This window comes from Apteryx rowi, unplaced genomic scaffold, assembly GCF_003343035.1.
Source record: "Apteryx rowi isolate R43461 unplaced genomic scaffold, aptRow1 scaffold_279, whole genome shotgun sequence".
Lineage (NCBI taxonomy): Eukaryota > Metazoa > Chordata > Aves > Apterygiformes > Apterygidae > Apteryx > Apteryx rowi.
Genome location: NW_020449185.1, coordinates 89,619 through 107,806, shown reverse-complemented (window position 1 = coordinate 107,806; position 18,188 = coordinate 89,619). Strand labels below are relative to the sequence as shown.

General features: G+C 40.2%; 1 protein-coding gene across 1 annotated transcript in view; it reads left to right on the top strand.

The window, feature by feature from the left end:
* TM9SF3 (transmembrane 9 superfamily member 3) overlaps positions 1–5,479 on the top strand; it is a 43,665-nt gene extending 38,186 nt beyond the window's left edge. Inside the window, exons 13-15 of the mRNA XM_026068696.1 lie at positions 237–320; positions 471–547; positions 942–5,479. Of these exons, the coding sequence (XP_025924481.1) occupies positions 237–320; positions 471–547; positions 942–967 (187 nt within the window). The 3' untranslated portion in view covers positions 968–5,479. The remainder of the gene's footprint in view (positions 1–236; positions 321–470; positions 548–941) is intronic.
* The last annotated feature ends 12,709 nt before the right edge of the window (positions 5,480–18,188 follow it).

The following is an 18,188-nucleotide window of genomic DNA, read 5'->3' as shown; positions in this document are numbered from 1 at the left end:
TATGTACATATTAAAAAAAAATAAATAAATAGATGCTCACAGGAATATCAAGAAGGTTCATCACTTGATACCGATAATGGCTGCTGCCTTAGAAGCTTTTGTCACTTGAAGCAGACTACCTATAGATTTTGTTAAATAAGTCTATAGAATCAGTACAGTTCTCAAGGTAGATTATTTTAGCCCGTTGTGCATCTATTTTGGTTAGTTTTGTGATGGACACATCTGTTTACTTTCAGGCAATGGACAAGCTTTCTTTCTGCTGCATCAACTGCGATATATGTTTACATGTACTCCTTTTACTACTACTTTTTCAAGACAAAGTAAGTGGTAGTTTTCTTGCTTGACTATCAGATTGCCATAATGCCAAGGAAGTTTTTTTAGCATGCTTTAGAATGTAGAATAATTCATATTGAGGAAGAATGGGAAAATAACCTGGCAAAAATTCATTTTATTTTTTTTTCTTTTTTCAGGATGTATGGCTTGTTTCAAACATCATTTTACTTTGGTTATATGGCAGTATTTAGCACAGCTTTGGGGATTATGTGTGGTAAGTTTCAAATATATTGAAAATTTGCTGTCAGAACTCATCAGACTGTCATGTTTCTGATTTTAATTCTGTGGTGTTGGTAGGGAGTATGCATGTGTGTCAGGTCTGCTAAACAAACCTTACAGTCTTTGAAAATAATCTTACAGTTCTCTGGTTATACTTGATTCCTATTACTAGCATGGGAGGTTTCTATGGATTGTTTCTTCAGATAAGAAATAATTTTTATGTACTGTGCCAAGAATTTCAGCCTTAGCGCAAGGCTGGAAGACTCGGTGTTGGATCAGAATACAGTAACAGATGCATTTTCAACACACTAAATTCTACAAAATAAATTTCAAGTTAAGCTGAGCCCTTGTTAAAGTTTTAGTTCAGAGTTTTTTACCTTTTGTCCCAGTACGAAGAGCTGGATACACTTGTTAAAGCATCAGTGGTATCCCATCTTGATGATGCTACCATCTGTATCTTGTGGCGTGTGTCTGTGAAGGTGAGCAGTACAGAAAGAACTGAAACTTCAGGATAGTGTTTGAGAAATAAGTATTGAAATATTCACAGATGAGGAGAGAACAGATGCTCTTTTGTGTCAACTGGATTTCATTGCTTGTTAAGATGTTGTTTTGACAGATGTTTAAAGAAAAAAACAGTACTCTCTATGAAGGCTGTCAAGTATACTTGTCCACCTGTTAGTTTTATTTTCATCCTTCACTTTGACTTCCAGAAAGTGCTGTATGGCTCTTCTGCACTTTTCTATGATGTGCTTTGCTTTTTATGCATGATCCTTATTTAACACCTTTTTTCTGTCGGTGAATGAATAGACCTATAGACTATAATGGAAAGCTTTCTGTGAGTTAGAGATTTGAGACCCATGATGTCTTACAGGACTGGACTTTCTATAAAGTGTAGATTTCTTGAAATTCCAAGAAGGTAATTTCACAGTGCTTCATAAAAAGGGGAGAAAATCATTTCTAACTGCTGAGTACCTGTTTTCTTTCTCCCTCATGAAATCTAATCTTACCTCATCAAGTTCTTGGCACATTTCAAGACTTTCCTGCTATTCTGGTAGTCTTGCAGCCATTTTTTTTCTTTATATTTATACTTTTCAGCTTATACATTTTTATACTTTTCAGCTTATACTTTTCAGCTCTAATCTCTTCTTTTTAAAGTGTTCAGGCTGGTATTGATTAAAATGTCTGTAATGCAGAAGCTAAGTGTGCCCATAAGTTTCTGTAATTATTTTTTTAAAACATTGAAAAGGAAGATTGTCAGATGTTTTCCTCTCATGATGGGACATTACTTGATGGAATGTTAGAGCAAAGTCTAAATTTTTTCAGAATCAGAAAATACTTGTTTTACATGTATTCCCACAGCCCTACTGAGATTTTTTTGTGTCTTTTTAACTGTGTGTTGGGAGAGAAGCTGTGAGATTCCTTTTTACTGAGGACTCCTATTTTCAGCATGGTGAGGGGGGGATGTGGAAATCCCCTGTCAAAAAGCATTTGTCCAAGGAACTGGCTGCCATTGAAGGCTAACAAAGACATTTGTGTTAGAGAATTGTGCAATGTGCATGCTACTGACTGTACATCTCCTGTGAAAAGTGTGTAGAGCTGTTTTTGATGCTCATGCAAATGGGTATGTTCAGTAACACACAGTCGGGTACCATATGAACTAGTTAGGATCCAGAGCAGCCACAGGGAAAATCTCTGTAGGCTGGTATCATCTAGCTCTGTTTTAGTGCTCCTGACTAGACTTAACGAACTCAAATCCCACATGTGGTGGGATGCTTTGATCCTCAAAGTCCGCTGCCCTCTGCAGAGCATCTGAGATCTGGGACTGGACAGTAGGGAGCCCATGAGAACTTGCAAATCTTCTGAGCTCCTCATACTTCCCTCTTAGTGATAGAGAAGGATAAAACTTATTTGCCAGCTCAGTAGATGGCATAAGAGCTAGGTGGTATGGTGCTCTCCTGCAATGCCATACTTCCACATCCAGATAAATACTGTAAGTATGGTTGAAGGTAGTTTTTTTGGTTTGGGTTTTTTTTTTTAATTTTTGTGCTTACAAAACCACATCTGTAATGAGTGTTAATTGGTTGGAAGTAAGAGAAAGGAATCAATATTTTACTGTTTTGTGGCTGCTCTGCCTGGCTATTTGGATTCCTTTGAGCTTTGTTTATTTAAAGGCTTGTTGTTCTGCTAAGATACGATTACAGCCTATTCAGCTAAACTAGTACAGGCCAGGACCCAGTTAAACACCTTATGAAGTGATATTTATAAATAAAAAGAATCATTTTCTTTACCATGCCCTCTTTTATTTAAATGAGCCAACTCAGGAGGATCTTCTTTTGTTGTTGTCGTTGTCGTCGTTGTCATCTGTCTTTTTTGTTTTTTCCTGTGTTTTATTCAATGCCTGTCTTGAGGCTTAACCCCTGCCTTGGGTACTGCCATTAGTGACCCTTCATGGATAAGGCTGCCATGATTCAGAATGGACCGTGACTTGTTTGTGTGATTGAGAGCTGTGCTCTGGTGTGACCGCTACTCTCTGCTCCTCCTCCCCCCTTTCCCCAATTCCCTGTCATGCACACATTCTCTAGGTCCAAATGAAACACAATTAGGGCTTTGTTCTCCTAGACCTCTGTGATATCTGGCATCACATCACTAGAGAAACCCTCAAAAAACAAGTTTGCTGGAATGCATCTGAGTTGAGTGACTAAAATGGGTGTTTGATCTGGTGGCATTGCCTACTTTGTAGAGCCAAAGCACCATGCATCTTAAGGCAGGAGTTCAGTGCCCTTACTTTGGCCGTTTACTACATAAGGCGGAAGATGAGGTTCTTGACAGGTGGCAGAAAAAGCTGCTGGTGCTCCTGTTTGAGCTCATGATTCCCTTCTCTGCACAGCACATGCTCAGTCTGTGAGGAGGTTTTACTAGTCTCTCCTGAAACTGCCAGGCCCTCTCTCTGCTGCATCCTTAGCCCACTTAATGCTTGCAGTTAACAACCTGATCTGCCTGTGTGCTGTGTTCATTTTAATCAGACTTACTTTGTCCAAGCTAGTAGTGTAACTGCTTTGTCTCCTGGCCGGTGGAATGGTTGTCATGATATTTAGACTGCTTGAAATGCCGCGCAGCAGAGGCTGACTCTCTAGGCTTTTTACTATTCTAATGGCATTGGAATGATGCATCAGGTTTGCTGAGCGCAGGTTGCCTGATTGCACATGAGTGTTGTTCTTTTAGGGTCTTAAAAAACAGAATTACATGTGAGATTAATAGCTGGGCTCATGAATTACCTGAGCAGTTCTCAGGATTTAAAGAGCTCCCTGGGTTCTGAATAAATCCATGGGCATTGATGCTACTTGCCTTTCCACAGACATACAAATTTCATGCATCATGTAGGTCTGCAAGGTCTTAATTTGGAAAATCTTACCAAACTTTTCCTTTTGGGTGGGTGGTTGTATGACAAGGAAGATTCCCCCCCCCCCCCCAACCATAGGAAAGTCAAATTTCCATGGAAAATAAAAGGTGTAACTGTTCACAGATAAAAGGTTTTATTCTCCACCTGTTTACTAGGACGGACTTTGGAGACATTGTTTTGTGACCAGGTAATTGTTCAGGACAATTCTGCTTACTGGAGAAAGACTGTTAAATAGCTGTTACAGCATGCCATTTAAGTTTGATCAGGGCAATCACTGCTATTGCCTTTATGTCTGGTATTAATGTATCTATACTACACTTAAATGTAGCAATGTAGAAAAGGTATAAACTTTCCCTTCATTTAAGAAAACTCACTCCTTGAAGCAGTGTTTTATCATATTTTAACAAAACTCTTTTGCCACTTCTAGTATGATGCTAGCGTTGTCATGGTTCATAGCAAACCATCCAGACTAGATAGAATATGTGATACAGCCGCGCTGCCTCTCCCTGCGGAGGCTACAGAATCTCACATACTCGGAGACAGACTCATGTGGAGCTGGGTACTGTGTCCCACAAAGTGCACTTGGCTGCTTTTATAACTGGTTTTAAAAAAAACTAGTGTTGATAGTTTGTTCTAAGTAGGATTTAAAGTTGCCAACAGATGAATGAGAAGAGTACAGATTTTGAGGTTACCTGACTGTCCTTGTGAATGCTGCTTGCTGTGCTTTACATAAACATGCAGACTGGAGCAGTGATGGACACCATTCTTTCTCTTCCCTTAGCAAAAAACTTCATGTATACCCATCATCTATTCCCATTGCTATTATGACTCTCTTGGAAGCCGAAATTGTGACCTAAATAAATATTCTGTAGAAGAGAAATAAATACTCTGTAAACCTTTTTGTCCCATATGGGTGCATAGACATCTTTTTCTTCTGAAGCTTTTGCTTTTCTAGGTGTCCCAATTCCAGGCATTCTGATATTATTTTTTGTCTCTAGCATCGCTTCTTCCCTTATCCTCCCATTTCCTTGTCCCTGAGCTGCTTCTGTGCAGTAACAGAAGTGCAGTCTTTTTACTTAGAGTAGAATTAGTCTTTCATCCAGTTTTTGGTTAGTAAGGATTCATTCAGTGGATACAGAGATTATGCAGAGATTTTGTAAAGGGAAAAAAAAAAACTTTTCTGTTTGCATTGGAAAAGAAAGCTTTTGTTGAATTTTCTTAATGATGGTTAGGCTTTTGTATTTAACTCATCTCCTGCAAGTCTGGTGCATCCCAGATCACTTCACCAAAATGTTGTTTCATGCTTCGTCCTGGAATTTTCTGCATTACTCCAGGGAAACAAAAATCTCTCTTCTATTTAGAGTTACTGAACATCCAAATGTTTGGTGTTGAGAGTTCTCTTTATCTGTAGTGAGTGACAGGCTCTGACTTCTGCATCCTCTTCTTTCGATATTTTATGATGTGTTATTGTAGCTGTCTGACAGCAGTTCTCTCTGCTTCTTGCTTTGTTTTCAATTTCATTTCTAATCTGAGTTAGCCAAACTGACTTCCAGAAGGCTGATTTAGTCTTATTCTGCTTGCAAGCGATGAAGAACACCCAATAAGGTACTTCCTGTGGGTATCATAAGACAACACTGTTTACTCAGCCTGGCGAAGCTGAGCTTGTGGGTTTGTCCAGGTAAGTTGCTGAATCCCTGTTTGAGAAGAGTTCTGGATCTGTCTTGGTCCTGTGCAGTTCTGTCATCTCTCCAGGTGTCCTCAGTCCTGCAATATTTTAGAGTTTATGTTGCCCCTATCAAAAACCCAGTGACCTGTTCTTTTATTACTGCTGTGACAATACATACTCTGCTCATGACTCTTACTAATTTGAAAACCACAGGTTGCAATTTCCTTTAACTACTAACTGCTACTAGTTTAATCTTTTTGTACAGACCTCCTTGGAGTTTAAAACTCCTGGGATGGGGATCTATTATTATTTGTTCCTTGTGGTGAGGAAAAAGCCATCTGTCAATAAAACACTCATCCAGAAGGCATGTAACTTATAATAAAAACCCGCCCTCCCATCCTCCTTCCCTGCAGAGTTGGGGATTGTATGTTTTCTACCCTCTGTTCAGAAAGAAGGACCCGGTTATTGGCAGCAGTAGGGGGGCTGCTATGTTTATCAAGGCCAAGTGAGCATGGCCTCTTGGTAAGATGGCTTAATGGATTTAGATCGCTAGACTAGGCCAGTTTGTGGCAGACATTCACTGGGAGCATGGATAATTAGAGTTTGAGAGTAAGTATCACTGGTAAATAATTTTCTTTGCAGAGTGCATGATTTATGACTTTCTCTGTTTAAAGTGTGTTTGGTTTATATTTCTGCTTTATTTTGATGATCAGCTCTAATATTAAACATTTTGTGTTTATTTTGCAGGAGCTATTGGTTACATGGGAACAAGTGCCTTTGTTCGTAAAATCTACACTAATGTGAAAATTGACTAAGGAAATAAGAAAATTGAACTATGGATCAGTTTCTGTTTTCATGGGGATGAACTTGCACAGCAAAAAGCGCRAGAAGAGATTTGGGTTTTAACACTGGGCACTATATGGGTCTCCGTTTTGTGGATGGCTTAAGTAACATCTATTTCATTGATCCTAGGTTCTTACTGACTGCTTTCTCCAACTGTTCACAGCAAATGCTTGGATTATATGCAGTAGGCATTACTACAGTACGTGGCTAATCTTCCCAAAAAAAGAAAAAAAACTAGCTCATTAAAGATGAATAGACTAGCTCTCTTCAGTGAAGAGGACAAACGGTTTATTTAAAGCATTTGTTCCATTCAATAAAAAGAGGGAAACTTGGCTGCTAAAACTACTTGATTAGTAGTCTTCCTGGTACTTAACATTTCTAAATTATGTAAAAATGCTGTTCCAGAAAGATTACTTTTCTGATTTTTACTGCCATTGTCAGGATAAGGAGGTATGTTTTATATTTTGACTCCAGGTGCTTTTTGGTTTATTTGCAATATCAACTATACCCTACACTCATTTGTTTAAAAAAGTAATTTAAAAATATATTAAAAAAAAACCCACATGCATGTAATATATCAGCTATCATTCTAGTTGGACCAACTTCCCTTTATTTATCTTTAAAATAATCCAGCTACATCTTAAATCCATCCAAAGAAAATAGTCTGAAAACAGGATGTGTTCTCTGCAATGCAATTTACTGTACAGTTAGAAAGCAAAATCTTAAATGAAGAGGATTTTGTTTTTAATAAACATTGAGGTCTAGATTAAAACAAAATGAACATTTTAACTGAATGTCTAAAGTGATTCTCCTTTTTTCCAAGTTAGTCTTGGGGTTTTTTTGTTTTGTTTTTTTTTGTTTGGGTTTGAATGAAGATTTTCCTTTAGACATTATACAGGGGTAATAAATGTATATAACATTAAATAATGTAACTTAGGCGTAGATCCCAAATGTATTTGGATGTACAGATTTACTACAGAGTACTTTTCTGATGATTCGGTGTACAAATGTGTGAATTGGGTGGCTTTTTACATCTTGCCTGCCATTGCATGAAAAGTTGGGGTTTCTTCACAATGTGTGTATGTCATGCTCTTCTGTTCTGTTTCTTTTCTGAAGCTCTTACAGGAATTAAATTTGTAATTTAGAACATTTTAATTTTTGTTAATCCTATCTGGACACTTGTGTAACATCAAAAGCAGTTGCTTTAGAGTGTTCAGAAAACTAAAATAAACTTTTCGGACAAAAATGTTCTGATTGTGAAAATAGATGAGTTTGCAGTTGAAAACGTCTGTTTAAAAAGGCAATACTCGAGTTTGCTTACAACTGTATTGTACAGTACAGCTCCAAAGTGGATGACAGCCAAAAACAGGTTGCTCTTGGCTGAGCTGTTAGTGGAGAAATCTTGTTCCTTGATCCAGCTAGTGTACTGAGGAAAAATGGAGGTAAGCACAGACTAAAATGAATGGGCAAATAAAAGTTAAGTCTAAGACAGATGAGTGTTAATTATGCACTGTGCTTAGCTAGAAAGATTCTAAATGTGTTTCTGTAACAGATTTAAGATCCAGTCGGCTTGAGACTTTTTTGGCATCTGCCATGTAGGGATGCTTTCATCAGTGTGGCTGTTTGCAATAGAGCCCTGCCCCAGAAAAGACAACTTGCTGAATTTAAGAAATGAACGAAGTATTTGTACTGGTTAGCACTGTACTGCCGCTATATAGAAAGTACTGATAATGCAGTGGCTAAGATGTGAAACAGTTCTGCTTCTTGGGGGCTGCGGGGGGGAAACTAAGGTTACAGGTAATATTGGGAAACAGTACATCCTGTATATGACTTGTACAAAATATTTGAGCTTTCAGCTGTGATTCTCTTGGCCAATTTAACCAATCTGTCAGAAAAGAATTGAGTTTTGCTTCAAGTGAGTGGTCGGTGTCTGTGGCTGAATGTTCTGCCATTTAAGAGGAGATAACTCTTCTTTTACAGTACAGGCTGATTTTAAGATGGGCTCATAAACTGGGTCGACAGTTAGTTTTCCTTTGTGTCAAAGCATGGAGACTTTGAGTTTTGTACTTGTTCTTGCTAGTGCACACAGCTGTGGGAAGCCCTCTTTTCATCCGTGTTCTTCTAAATCTGAAGTGAGAAGCCATTATCTCCACACAATAAATACATTAAGTACTCCTCTGAGATACAAGTTTTTTAAAGGGAATATTTTGATAATGGGTCTGTTTCTCTATTTAGAGCACTGCTATGTGATTAGTCTATCAGAAATGTCACTAAACCATTTGTGAATTTCATTTAATCACTTTTTAATGCCACAGAATGGTGGGCTGCCTACTTGCTTTCTCTATCCTCTGGCATTGTTAGCTTTTGCATATCCAGATAGGATTGTGTAGCTTTTAAAGTGACRTTGAAAAGATACTTATAGCACAGCCATTGCTTTTGTTTCTGCAAGGACGTTCCTCTGAAGAAGTACTGTGTGTTTAAATAATTGACATTTTTATACTTCTACCCTAGCGCATGAATAAGCTGGGGTTTTGCTTTGTTTTTCGTCTTCCTTTCAGCCTTTGAAGGAGTGCAAAATGTGACCAGTTTTGAGCAGCTTTTCCTTATGGTTGCTGTTTGAGGCAAGGCTATTTATTTGTCCCCAAAAAACTGTGGATATATTTTGAACCATCTTGCTTAAAAGAATTTGGAAGCGCTCTTCTTAGATGATGTAGTCCTTCCTCTTTTATGGAAGAAATAAAGATCTTTCAGCCAACACTCCTCTTTCCATTGTTGTTTCTTAGGAGTTTGTGGTTCTCGAATTAAAGCTTTTTGATAACTTTTCAGTTGGCCATTCAGTGCTTCTCTTCCTATTTCTGGTACAGAGGCCAGAGAATTCAATAAATAGTTCTGTAGCAGTAGCCAGTCTTGAGCAAATGCTTTAGATGAATGCAATTGTGAATCTATTAAACTGAGGCAGAGTGCCTATAGAAAGCAGCTCTGGTACATTCTGTATGAGAAGTGGTGAACACTGGATTGGAGATAATGAGGGCTGCAAATAAACATTACATTATGCTCTCTTTTTGATGTCTGAATGCTTTGAAGCAACAGTAGCTGTTAATTCCTGTCCAAATTTACCTTCCAGGGTATGTAGAGGGTACACACAAGACAAACTGTTTTCTATACAATAGTGTAGGTGTAATTTTTTAGATAGCTTTTTACCTGAAACTTGCACATACTGTTGAATTACATTTTTGGTGCTCAACCGGGTTAAAAYTGATAGCATGCTTATAAAATCTCTGTGCGGTGGCATCCACTAGCTTCTGTAAAGATTTTCATTTTAATTATTACCATTACTGCAGAGGTAACATGGAAATGATAAAGCTGAATTTTGCTCTGGCTTTAGCACTAATATCTAGCCAAATTTATCTGCCCAGTGAAGTATATGTAGGCAGCTTTACTGAAGACAGCAAAATTGCCCAACTGTGACTGAGTCAGTAATTAGTCCACTGGAATGCATCGGAAAAGCATAAGCCCAGAAAAAAAAAAACAAGCCTCCTCCCCAGCCTGTGGACTGCAGCTGGAAGAAAAGTGCAAGTAAAATGAATAGCTGGATCTAGAATAGTTGGATCTAGAGTCACTGGAAGGGTCCATCTGTCTTGAATTCTTTGTGCAGCTTGGGGTTCATTGTAAGAGTCAGTGGGAGCTATAGGTTAGACAAGGATTCCATCTCCTGGATCCACTCTTGTCATGTTCTAGCTAAATCCACTGTGGTAGCAGCAGCCTTGCTATGGCTATTAATACTACAGCTGAACCAGAAGAGGCAGCAATCTGAAACAATTCTCTCTCAACAGCATTAAGATTTAAGTCACAAAAGCCACTGCTGTTGTTAGAGCTCTGGAATAAACCCACACTTTAAAACTTAAAAGCAACATTATTTATGGCTTGCATTCCTAAGGAGCATCCTTTCTCCAAAAAAAATGTTTTGGTTCCATTCCTTTTCCAAATGCAGAAGTATAGAAATTAATCTTGCAAAAGAACATTTCCTTTTTGATAAAATCAGAGAAAATTCTCCCAATATTCTGAGGAGACATCTGCATGCAAATTCTACAAGTAGCGCTAGTGTTCTTCACATCTGGCAGTTTTATCCAGGAGGTGGTTTCAGTTTGGAGGAAAGGGTGTTAAAGAAATTACTTTTATGACTAGATAAGTGATTCTGAAACTCTTCAATTTTTGGGTTGTGGCATATGGGGGGGGGGGGAAGATGTGAGAACCCATGAATCTGGGAAGCTTACTGCAGTTCCAATGAATTAAAGCAGTTCTTGGAGAGAATCACTTTAAAGGGCAGAAACTCAACTGGGAAAAGGATAAGAAAAAGTTGTCCAGTTCTGCAAGATATCATCATATGGTTTTATCTGATAGCCTAGCCTATTTCAAAGGCGAGACTCTGGAGACAAATTTGCAGTTAAGGTATCACTTCCCCTCAGCCCCAAATTGATTAAGGCCTTTTCATTTTCATCAGTGTATTAACCATCGAGCAAGGCTTTTGCAATAAATTGCAAAGGTTCATCTATCGTGAGCAAGGGGGAAGTTGTTAGTTGTTAACAAGCATTTTTGGCTTGTGGGAAGGTTAATTTTCTAACTGATTCCTAGTGACACAATACAGAACCATATGTCAAATAGATCTGGAGGTTCTACTGTGTTGGGGCTTCATTTCTCATGGAAAACAAACTTTCTTCACATTCTAGACTGAAGATTTCATTCAAGACCTTGGGATTGGAGCTTTCCAAAACATACCAACTATTCAAGTTTATACTTCTTCAGATTGCTTTGCATGACAAATGCAAAAATGCAGAAATGCATGCATTTTTAGAATTCTGAGTTTGTGTAATACCTGATCAAACAGAACTGTCACTCTAGTATTTTTTTTCTATTACAGAATAGCCCTAACTTAAAAATAAGCTTTCTTCTAATATTGTTAGGCCTGTTGAGCTGTATGACACAGCAGTTAAAATAGGCTATCTTAATAGAATCCAGTTCACCAAAATGTACACTTAAGACCTGTAGACTTGAAATGCTGTGCTGGGTCTGGACCAAAAAGTTGAATCACTAGTAGTTCTGCTAACAAACTGACCAAACTAGAAAAAAATGCTATGATGAGGAAGAGCACTAAGGGAAATTTTTCTGAAGGCTTAGAGTGGCAAACTGTTACTTAGCTCTCAAAACCTTTCACAAACTATGGTAACTGTTTCTGAGAAGCTTCCAAACATGACTGAGAACATCATTCAGTACCAAACTTGAGGAAGCTTTTGTTTGTGGATGATCATGCTTCTGTTTCCTGAAGGTTTGTCTCAGAAATTTCTGGATTTTTGTAGTGAACTAAAGCATTAGACAAGGTATGTATGTTTTCTGGCCTACTAAAGACATAACACTCCCTTTGAGTTCATTTTGTGCAATTTTTCATTCTGAGTCACTACAGCCTTGGTTTAGCCATATCACTTTGCTGAGAAAATCATATATCCTACTTGTTGGATTGTGTATTCCTAGCTTAGCATAAGGCTTTTCTTGCTTTGGTTCAGAGGACTGCTGCAAGAATGGGATGGAAACTTTCTCCTCGTTTTCCCCTCTAATGTCTGGCTAGAAGTTGGCAGGTGAACCAGTGAGCATTGTCTACTATTTGTATTAAAAAAAATCTGACAGTCTTACAGAGACAGGCACCCATTCACGTGCAAGAGTTGGAGATGATGCTCTGTCAAGTGGCTGTCTTCTAATACAACATTGAAGAGATGCAGTTTGGTGACCTAAGGTCTGCACTTTGACTCTGCAAAGTTGTTTTAAGTAGTAATTTGAATCCCTTATCTGGAAGTTGGTTTTGCTGAGATCTTTTTTTCTGTTTTTCTATCAGAATGATTACAATGCAAACGCTGCTGCATTGTCTGAACCTGAAATGGACTACATTTTTTATACATGATATATATAGCTAAATAATGGAAAAGGAAATGACTATTCCAGGTTTTAGTGATCTAAAGCGTTACATGCAAGATAAACCAGATTTAAAATACTGTTTGCCTCATGAGATGAAATATCTGTGTGTTCTATACGATAGCCAGGTGCATGATGCGGAAGAATATATTTCRCAGATATATCCATGTACACAAATCTGGTGCTGAAACAACAATGGGGAAACTTCTCTAGGGCAGTTCTCCATGAAGCAGTACCTAGACTTTTTTTGACTAATTCATTAAATTCTAACTACTGTTGTGAATCACTCTGAATTCAGGTAGCATACACTGTCACTCAGTAAAGGATTCCTTGCAGGTTAACAGGTAAGTGGAACCATCCCATCTTTGTCTGATAGCAGAGGCGTTGGGAAATGCTGTTACTTTACAGATTCATCCCTTTGGGGAAGGAGAAATAAAAGGTTACTTAACACAGAAGTTTTTCTATGGCGAAACATGCACCATTCTTTGGAAAGACCAATGGATGCATTTTTCAGAATTCTGAACTCAACAGCTGTGTTTCCAAAGGCGTTTTGTGTCTTTCTGTTTAGCCTTGCAGCAGAGATCACCAAAAACACTTGCTTTGCTCAACAATTTCCAAACAGGCCAGACTCCTGTATGAGCTCTGAAAATGGATTTTAAGTGAATTAACGAAATATCAGCTTCACATACCTCCAGGTTGGGAACCTGTGATCAAGTCACAATTCGTACTTCCAAATTTGAGAGGTCTTTCCCCCAACTCACAGCTTGTTTTTGAGTACAACTCAAAAATACCACACAAGGTAAAGTAGATTGCTTTTCCTCACATAATTTAAAGGTTGCAGTAATGAAAGAGCAATATTGTTTGGTGGGTGGGGTTTTTTTTGTTTGTTTTGTTTTTGTTTTTTTAGATGGAATAACTTAAAATCCTGCCTGTTACTTCTCTGGTGACCTGGAAGGAATTTTCCAAACATCAGTTACCTATTGCTAGGTTGCTGAAGAAGTGTTGCTACTTGTATATACCAGGACTACGTTTTTAAGTTTGTTGATTTGTTAATGCACATATGAATGTGCCTGTGATTGCAGTGAGCTATCTTTACAGCAGATTTAAGAACCCTCAGAACACATTTAAGCACAGATGTGTCAGCTCCTTTAAAGATTTTGGGCAGTGAATCATTTTAACTTAAGTGTTAATCCCAAGAACAACAAAAACAGTACACCCAAACCCCACTAACCTCTTGCAGCAGTGGCAAGAAATAGGTTATAGAAGGAAGGACAGAAGAGATAGCAGGGATCAGTAATGATTCGTTCATACTGATTTCATTTGTCACCTGTATTTGTCAATGACACTGGTCAAACTCGGCTGAAAGAAGTGCCCTAGGAGGGGCAAACTCCAGAAGTGGCAAGCAGAGTCTAGAACAATAGATTGCTGGGTAAAACCACGTGGAAGAAAAGGGCCAGAGGAAATAAGGTAAAAGTAAGGGGCTTTGTCAGGGTGGGGAAACCCATAAAGGTGTTAGCAGAGCCTTTGAGACAGTGTCATGAAGCAGAGAGAAAAATGGTGCCTGTGCAGTGTGCCCAGCAGTGCCAGTAGGAAGTGCTGCATAGTACATTGGGTTAAAGTTACAGCAGTGGTTGTTTTCTGCCAAAAAGGGGGCAATGAAATAGGAGGCAATGAAATAAGTCTTAGCAGAAGTGCGAGGTACTGGAAATGTAGAGGGAAGAGAAGAGAAAATGCTATGGATGCAGAGATGTGCTCCATCTGCCCTTGTGATGGTAGTAAAAATGAAGGTAGAAAAATCTTTGCGTGTTTGGGAAGCTGAGACCAGGAAAGGAAGTCTCAGCTTGTAAACCCGGAGAAAGCTGAGGACTCAGCAGTGGGGCAGGCTCCAAAGCGGTGGTGCTTTAGTCACTTTGTTATAAGATTTGATGGTCCCAGGAGCTGGCAAGCAGTAAGAAGCAGGTCTTGTGGAAGAATAGCACACTTGTGTGTATATTCTGGCCTCAGGACATGTGTGCAGGATTATTCCATCAGCGATAAGTAGTTTCTGCATAGCTTTGCTCATGGATGCCGTTCAGAAGAGCTGCGTGCATACTTGCTCAGTGAGGCTTGAAAAGACAGCAGATTTTGTTTGCATATGTTTTGGGTGGGGAGGGGGAAGGGATAGCAGGGAGATTCTGCCTGGAAAAGTCTCCCTTTGACAGCAATGGATATAGATTGTTTTGCTTCCAGTTTTTAACTGTTACTGTCAGGATTTGCACTGCCTGTGTGAAACTTCACTGACTGTTTTAGCAGCTCATATTTAAAAACTCTTATGAAAGTATCTTTTTTTTTTCTTTTATGTTCCTTATTTCCACTGATGGGACACCTGCCTATCAAGATGACATGAACTAATCTTTTTCTCAATACTGAGAAGAAGAAGCCATTACTCTGCACATGCTGCTTTGGATGCTGCTTGCAGAATGGCATGATCTGGGACTCTGTCAGCATTTCTAGAAAGGTCAAGTTGCTCTCTTGCTAGGGAATGGACTTCCAGGAGGAGAGTTTGCTGTAGTGGGGGAGCTTTTTCATTTGTGTGTAGGTAGTAGTAATAAACTGCTTTGAACTCCCTCATGGGCTCATTCTAATTGCACAACCACATTTTGCTCCCTTCTCCCTCTTTCCAAGCTGCAGGATGTCCTCTTGAATAGCTGCATCTACAGTACACCTTCTATCTGCAGAACAGCTCCTGCTCCCCAGCATAGGTTGCCATCCTGGAGGAGATTATCAAACAATTTCCTTGTGGTCAAAAGACTTTGTTCTTAGTGGGTGACAGCCCAAATCTCCACACTGCTGAAAAGTGCACTGCTCGCTCTGCTGATCCATGGTGTTGATCAGAGAAGCTGTTTACTCACCCTTTGAAGTGTCCAAGACTTTATTTTCCTACTTCCCACACCATCAGTGAAAGAGAATAATGCTGCCAGGACCTTCTCTATGAAGAAGAGAGAAAGGTGCAGCTAGTGCTTTTATTTCATGGGAATCAGGAGTTCTTCTGAAGCACAGAGGAGAATCAGGCTTTCCTTTTAAGGTAACTCTAACTCTTAGGCTCTGCTCTTTGACAAAGTCAGAAAGTAGCAGGCTAATACAGAAAGAGTAAGGGTTGTTAGCAGGTATATGAGCAGTATAAAACTCAGGAAATGGGGGTGGGGAGGTCTAGGTATTTTACTAAGTTTATTCTACTGGATATTTGTCTACCCTCCTCTTTAAAAACCTACAATGATGGAAACTCCCTCCCTTCCTCATGACAATCTGCTTCAAGGTTTCCTGGTTCTTACTGCTAGCAAGCTTGCCTGAAACCAAAATCCTCTTGGTGCAGCCAATGCTTATTCTTCCTTTACATATTTTAAGATGGCTATTGGGCATCCCTTCTTCCCTCCTTTAAGCTCTCAGCCTCAGGTCTTCCAGAATTGTCCCTAATGCCCTCAGTAATCTTCTGCTGAGATAGCTAAGAGCAGCAGCAAAATGCTTCTGTGCATGTAAGGCCTCCAGTGCTAGGTTAGTTTCCAAAATTACCATTTTTCTTCGTTGGTTCTGTTCAGGATGTTCATCGCTGAAGGGTCAGCTGCATTTAAAATCCTCATGAGTTTGATGACATGTACTCATTTAGGGTTCCTATGCAGAGTGGCCTTATTCTCCAGGCTAGATCTCAACAGGTGGATTTGGTGTTCCAGCACCGATTTGGTGATGATCAGAGAGGAGTGAAGGCCTGTGACTTTGTAATGAGCATCCTAAGTGAAAGTAAATGGACAGGCAGCTGTTTCATTATCCTGAATTAGCAACAAGTCCTAGTCATAACCTTGGCTAGTCCATTGAAGTATCTTTCTGTTATACTTGTTTTCACCTCCTGTCTTGCCCAGATTGGTACAGCAAAGAAGTGGAAGATGCTTTCATCACTGAAATGTCTGAGCGCTTCCTGGTAGTTGTTTACATGACATCTGTTGTGTTTTGTTTTTTAATCTTTCTTGACCTCTCCCCCTGGGAAGACTGTGCATGTAGTGGTGTGTTGTTTCGGTGGTGGTCTATGTCTCCTTAGTGCTGCGTGTTACAGAAGATAGGTGAAGAACCTGATGCTTGGAGTAGAAACTGGGGGGCTTGTGATAGCTTCTCCTTCCTATGGGAGTGTCTTCCATGGTCTCCAGCCAGCTGTTTGTCTTCTGTGCTGATGGGCTTTTCACCGGTTGTAGAAAACTCTAGTGTGTTTGATCAGCAGAGCTTATTGACCATGGTCTTCATGACAGGGTTGGACGTAATCTTTTTGGCCTGTCTGAAGGTTTGGATAGGATATACATATCCTGACTGGATGTTTTCTGGGAAGCCAATATTAAATGGGGTTTGGGGGGGAGGAATGGTTTGCAGTAGACTCTGTTGCTGCTGAGTAGATGCCTGAATCATGTTGTGCTTTTTCATACTCGGGTATTATTCATTGCTGTAGACTAGATGAGAAGTGGCAAATTTATGTATAACTGATGCCAAGCCATCGTCTGCCTGAGTGAAAGGAAAGGTTTGGAGCTGATGCTGTAATAGGAAACACTGTTTGCATATACTGCTATTGGAGTTTGGAATTTGTAGCATAGGGAGATTGTAGTATGTGTTTCAGCCCAAGGATCCTGCACTGAGCTTGAAACTTCTCAGCTTTTCTCTGCTCACCAGTACAGCATCTGTGTTGTCTTTGCCTAAGGCTCATTCTCATGAGTGACATGAGAATAGGGTGAGAGCTGGAGTAATGTGACAGATAAATTTTGGTACAACTGGAGACCATAATGTCTTGTATGAGCAGAGGCTGCCTGCAGAAGTGTTGAATTCAAACTGAAGCACCTGGCCATTGCAAGACTATCATGAGACTCCTGAGCACATATTGGGGTTGCTGAGCTTGGGGCATCTGACATTTCCTTATGGGATCTCTGTGTAAATAGTAGAGAAATCGTGCCTCTGGAAACTACCTCCATCACAAGGCAGCAGCCCTGAAGTGTCATGCTTTCTAATGCATTATTCCACACTCTACCATTAAAAATGTCAGAGATAAAGTACAAACTCTGGTTGCTGGAGTCTGTCATGTCAAATACTATGGGCATAGATCTTGATGCAGCTTAAGACTTTATGCATCTCACAGAGTGAGCTACCTTCCTGGTTTTCCAGGAAGGGTCAGCGCAAAGCCCAACTTTCCAGGGCAGTAAAATAGTCCAGTTGCAGCCAAAACCATCTTAGCTGTTGTAATTTGCTTAGAAGAGGAAAGGGAGGGGGACAGATGCAGCTGCTGTTCTATCTTTTCTTCCGCTAATGGTCTTGTAAATCCAATTACCTCTTCGTAACAGGAAATACATAGACTCTAAGATGGTAATGTCAACTCTCACCTAACTTTTTTTCTCACAGCTACACGCGGCATAGGACAAGCTATTTCTCTTCTCCTCCAGGAGTGTGAACTGTTTCAGGGAAGGTGTACCGCGGCGGAGGCTGCGCCGAGCCTTTGCTGTTCAGAACCCGCGGCGCGGCCGTTGGGCGCGCGGCGCGGCCGTTGGCGGCAGGGGCCGCGCGAGGGGCCGCGGCGCAGGGGCTCGGGGAGGCTGAGGTGAGCGCAGGTTGCCGCGGCTGCCCCGCAGCGCTGCCCGGCCCCAGGCCGCCTCCGCCGCCGGCCTCCGCAGCCCCCGCACAGCCGCGGCGGAGGGTCCGAGCGGGCGCTCGGGGGCGAGTGGGCGCCCGGGGGCGGGACCTCCCGACCCCCCCCCCCAACAC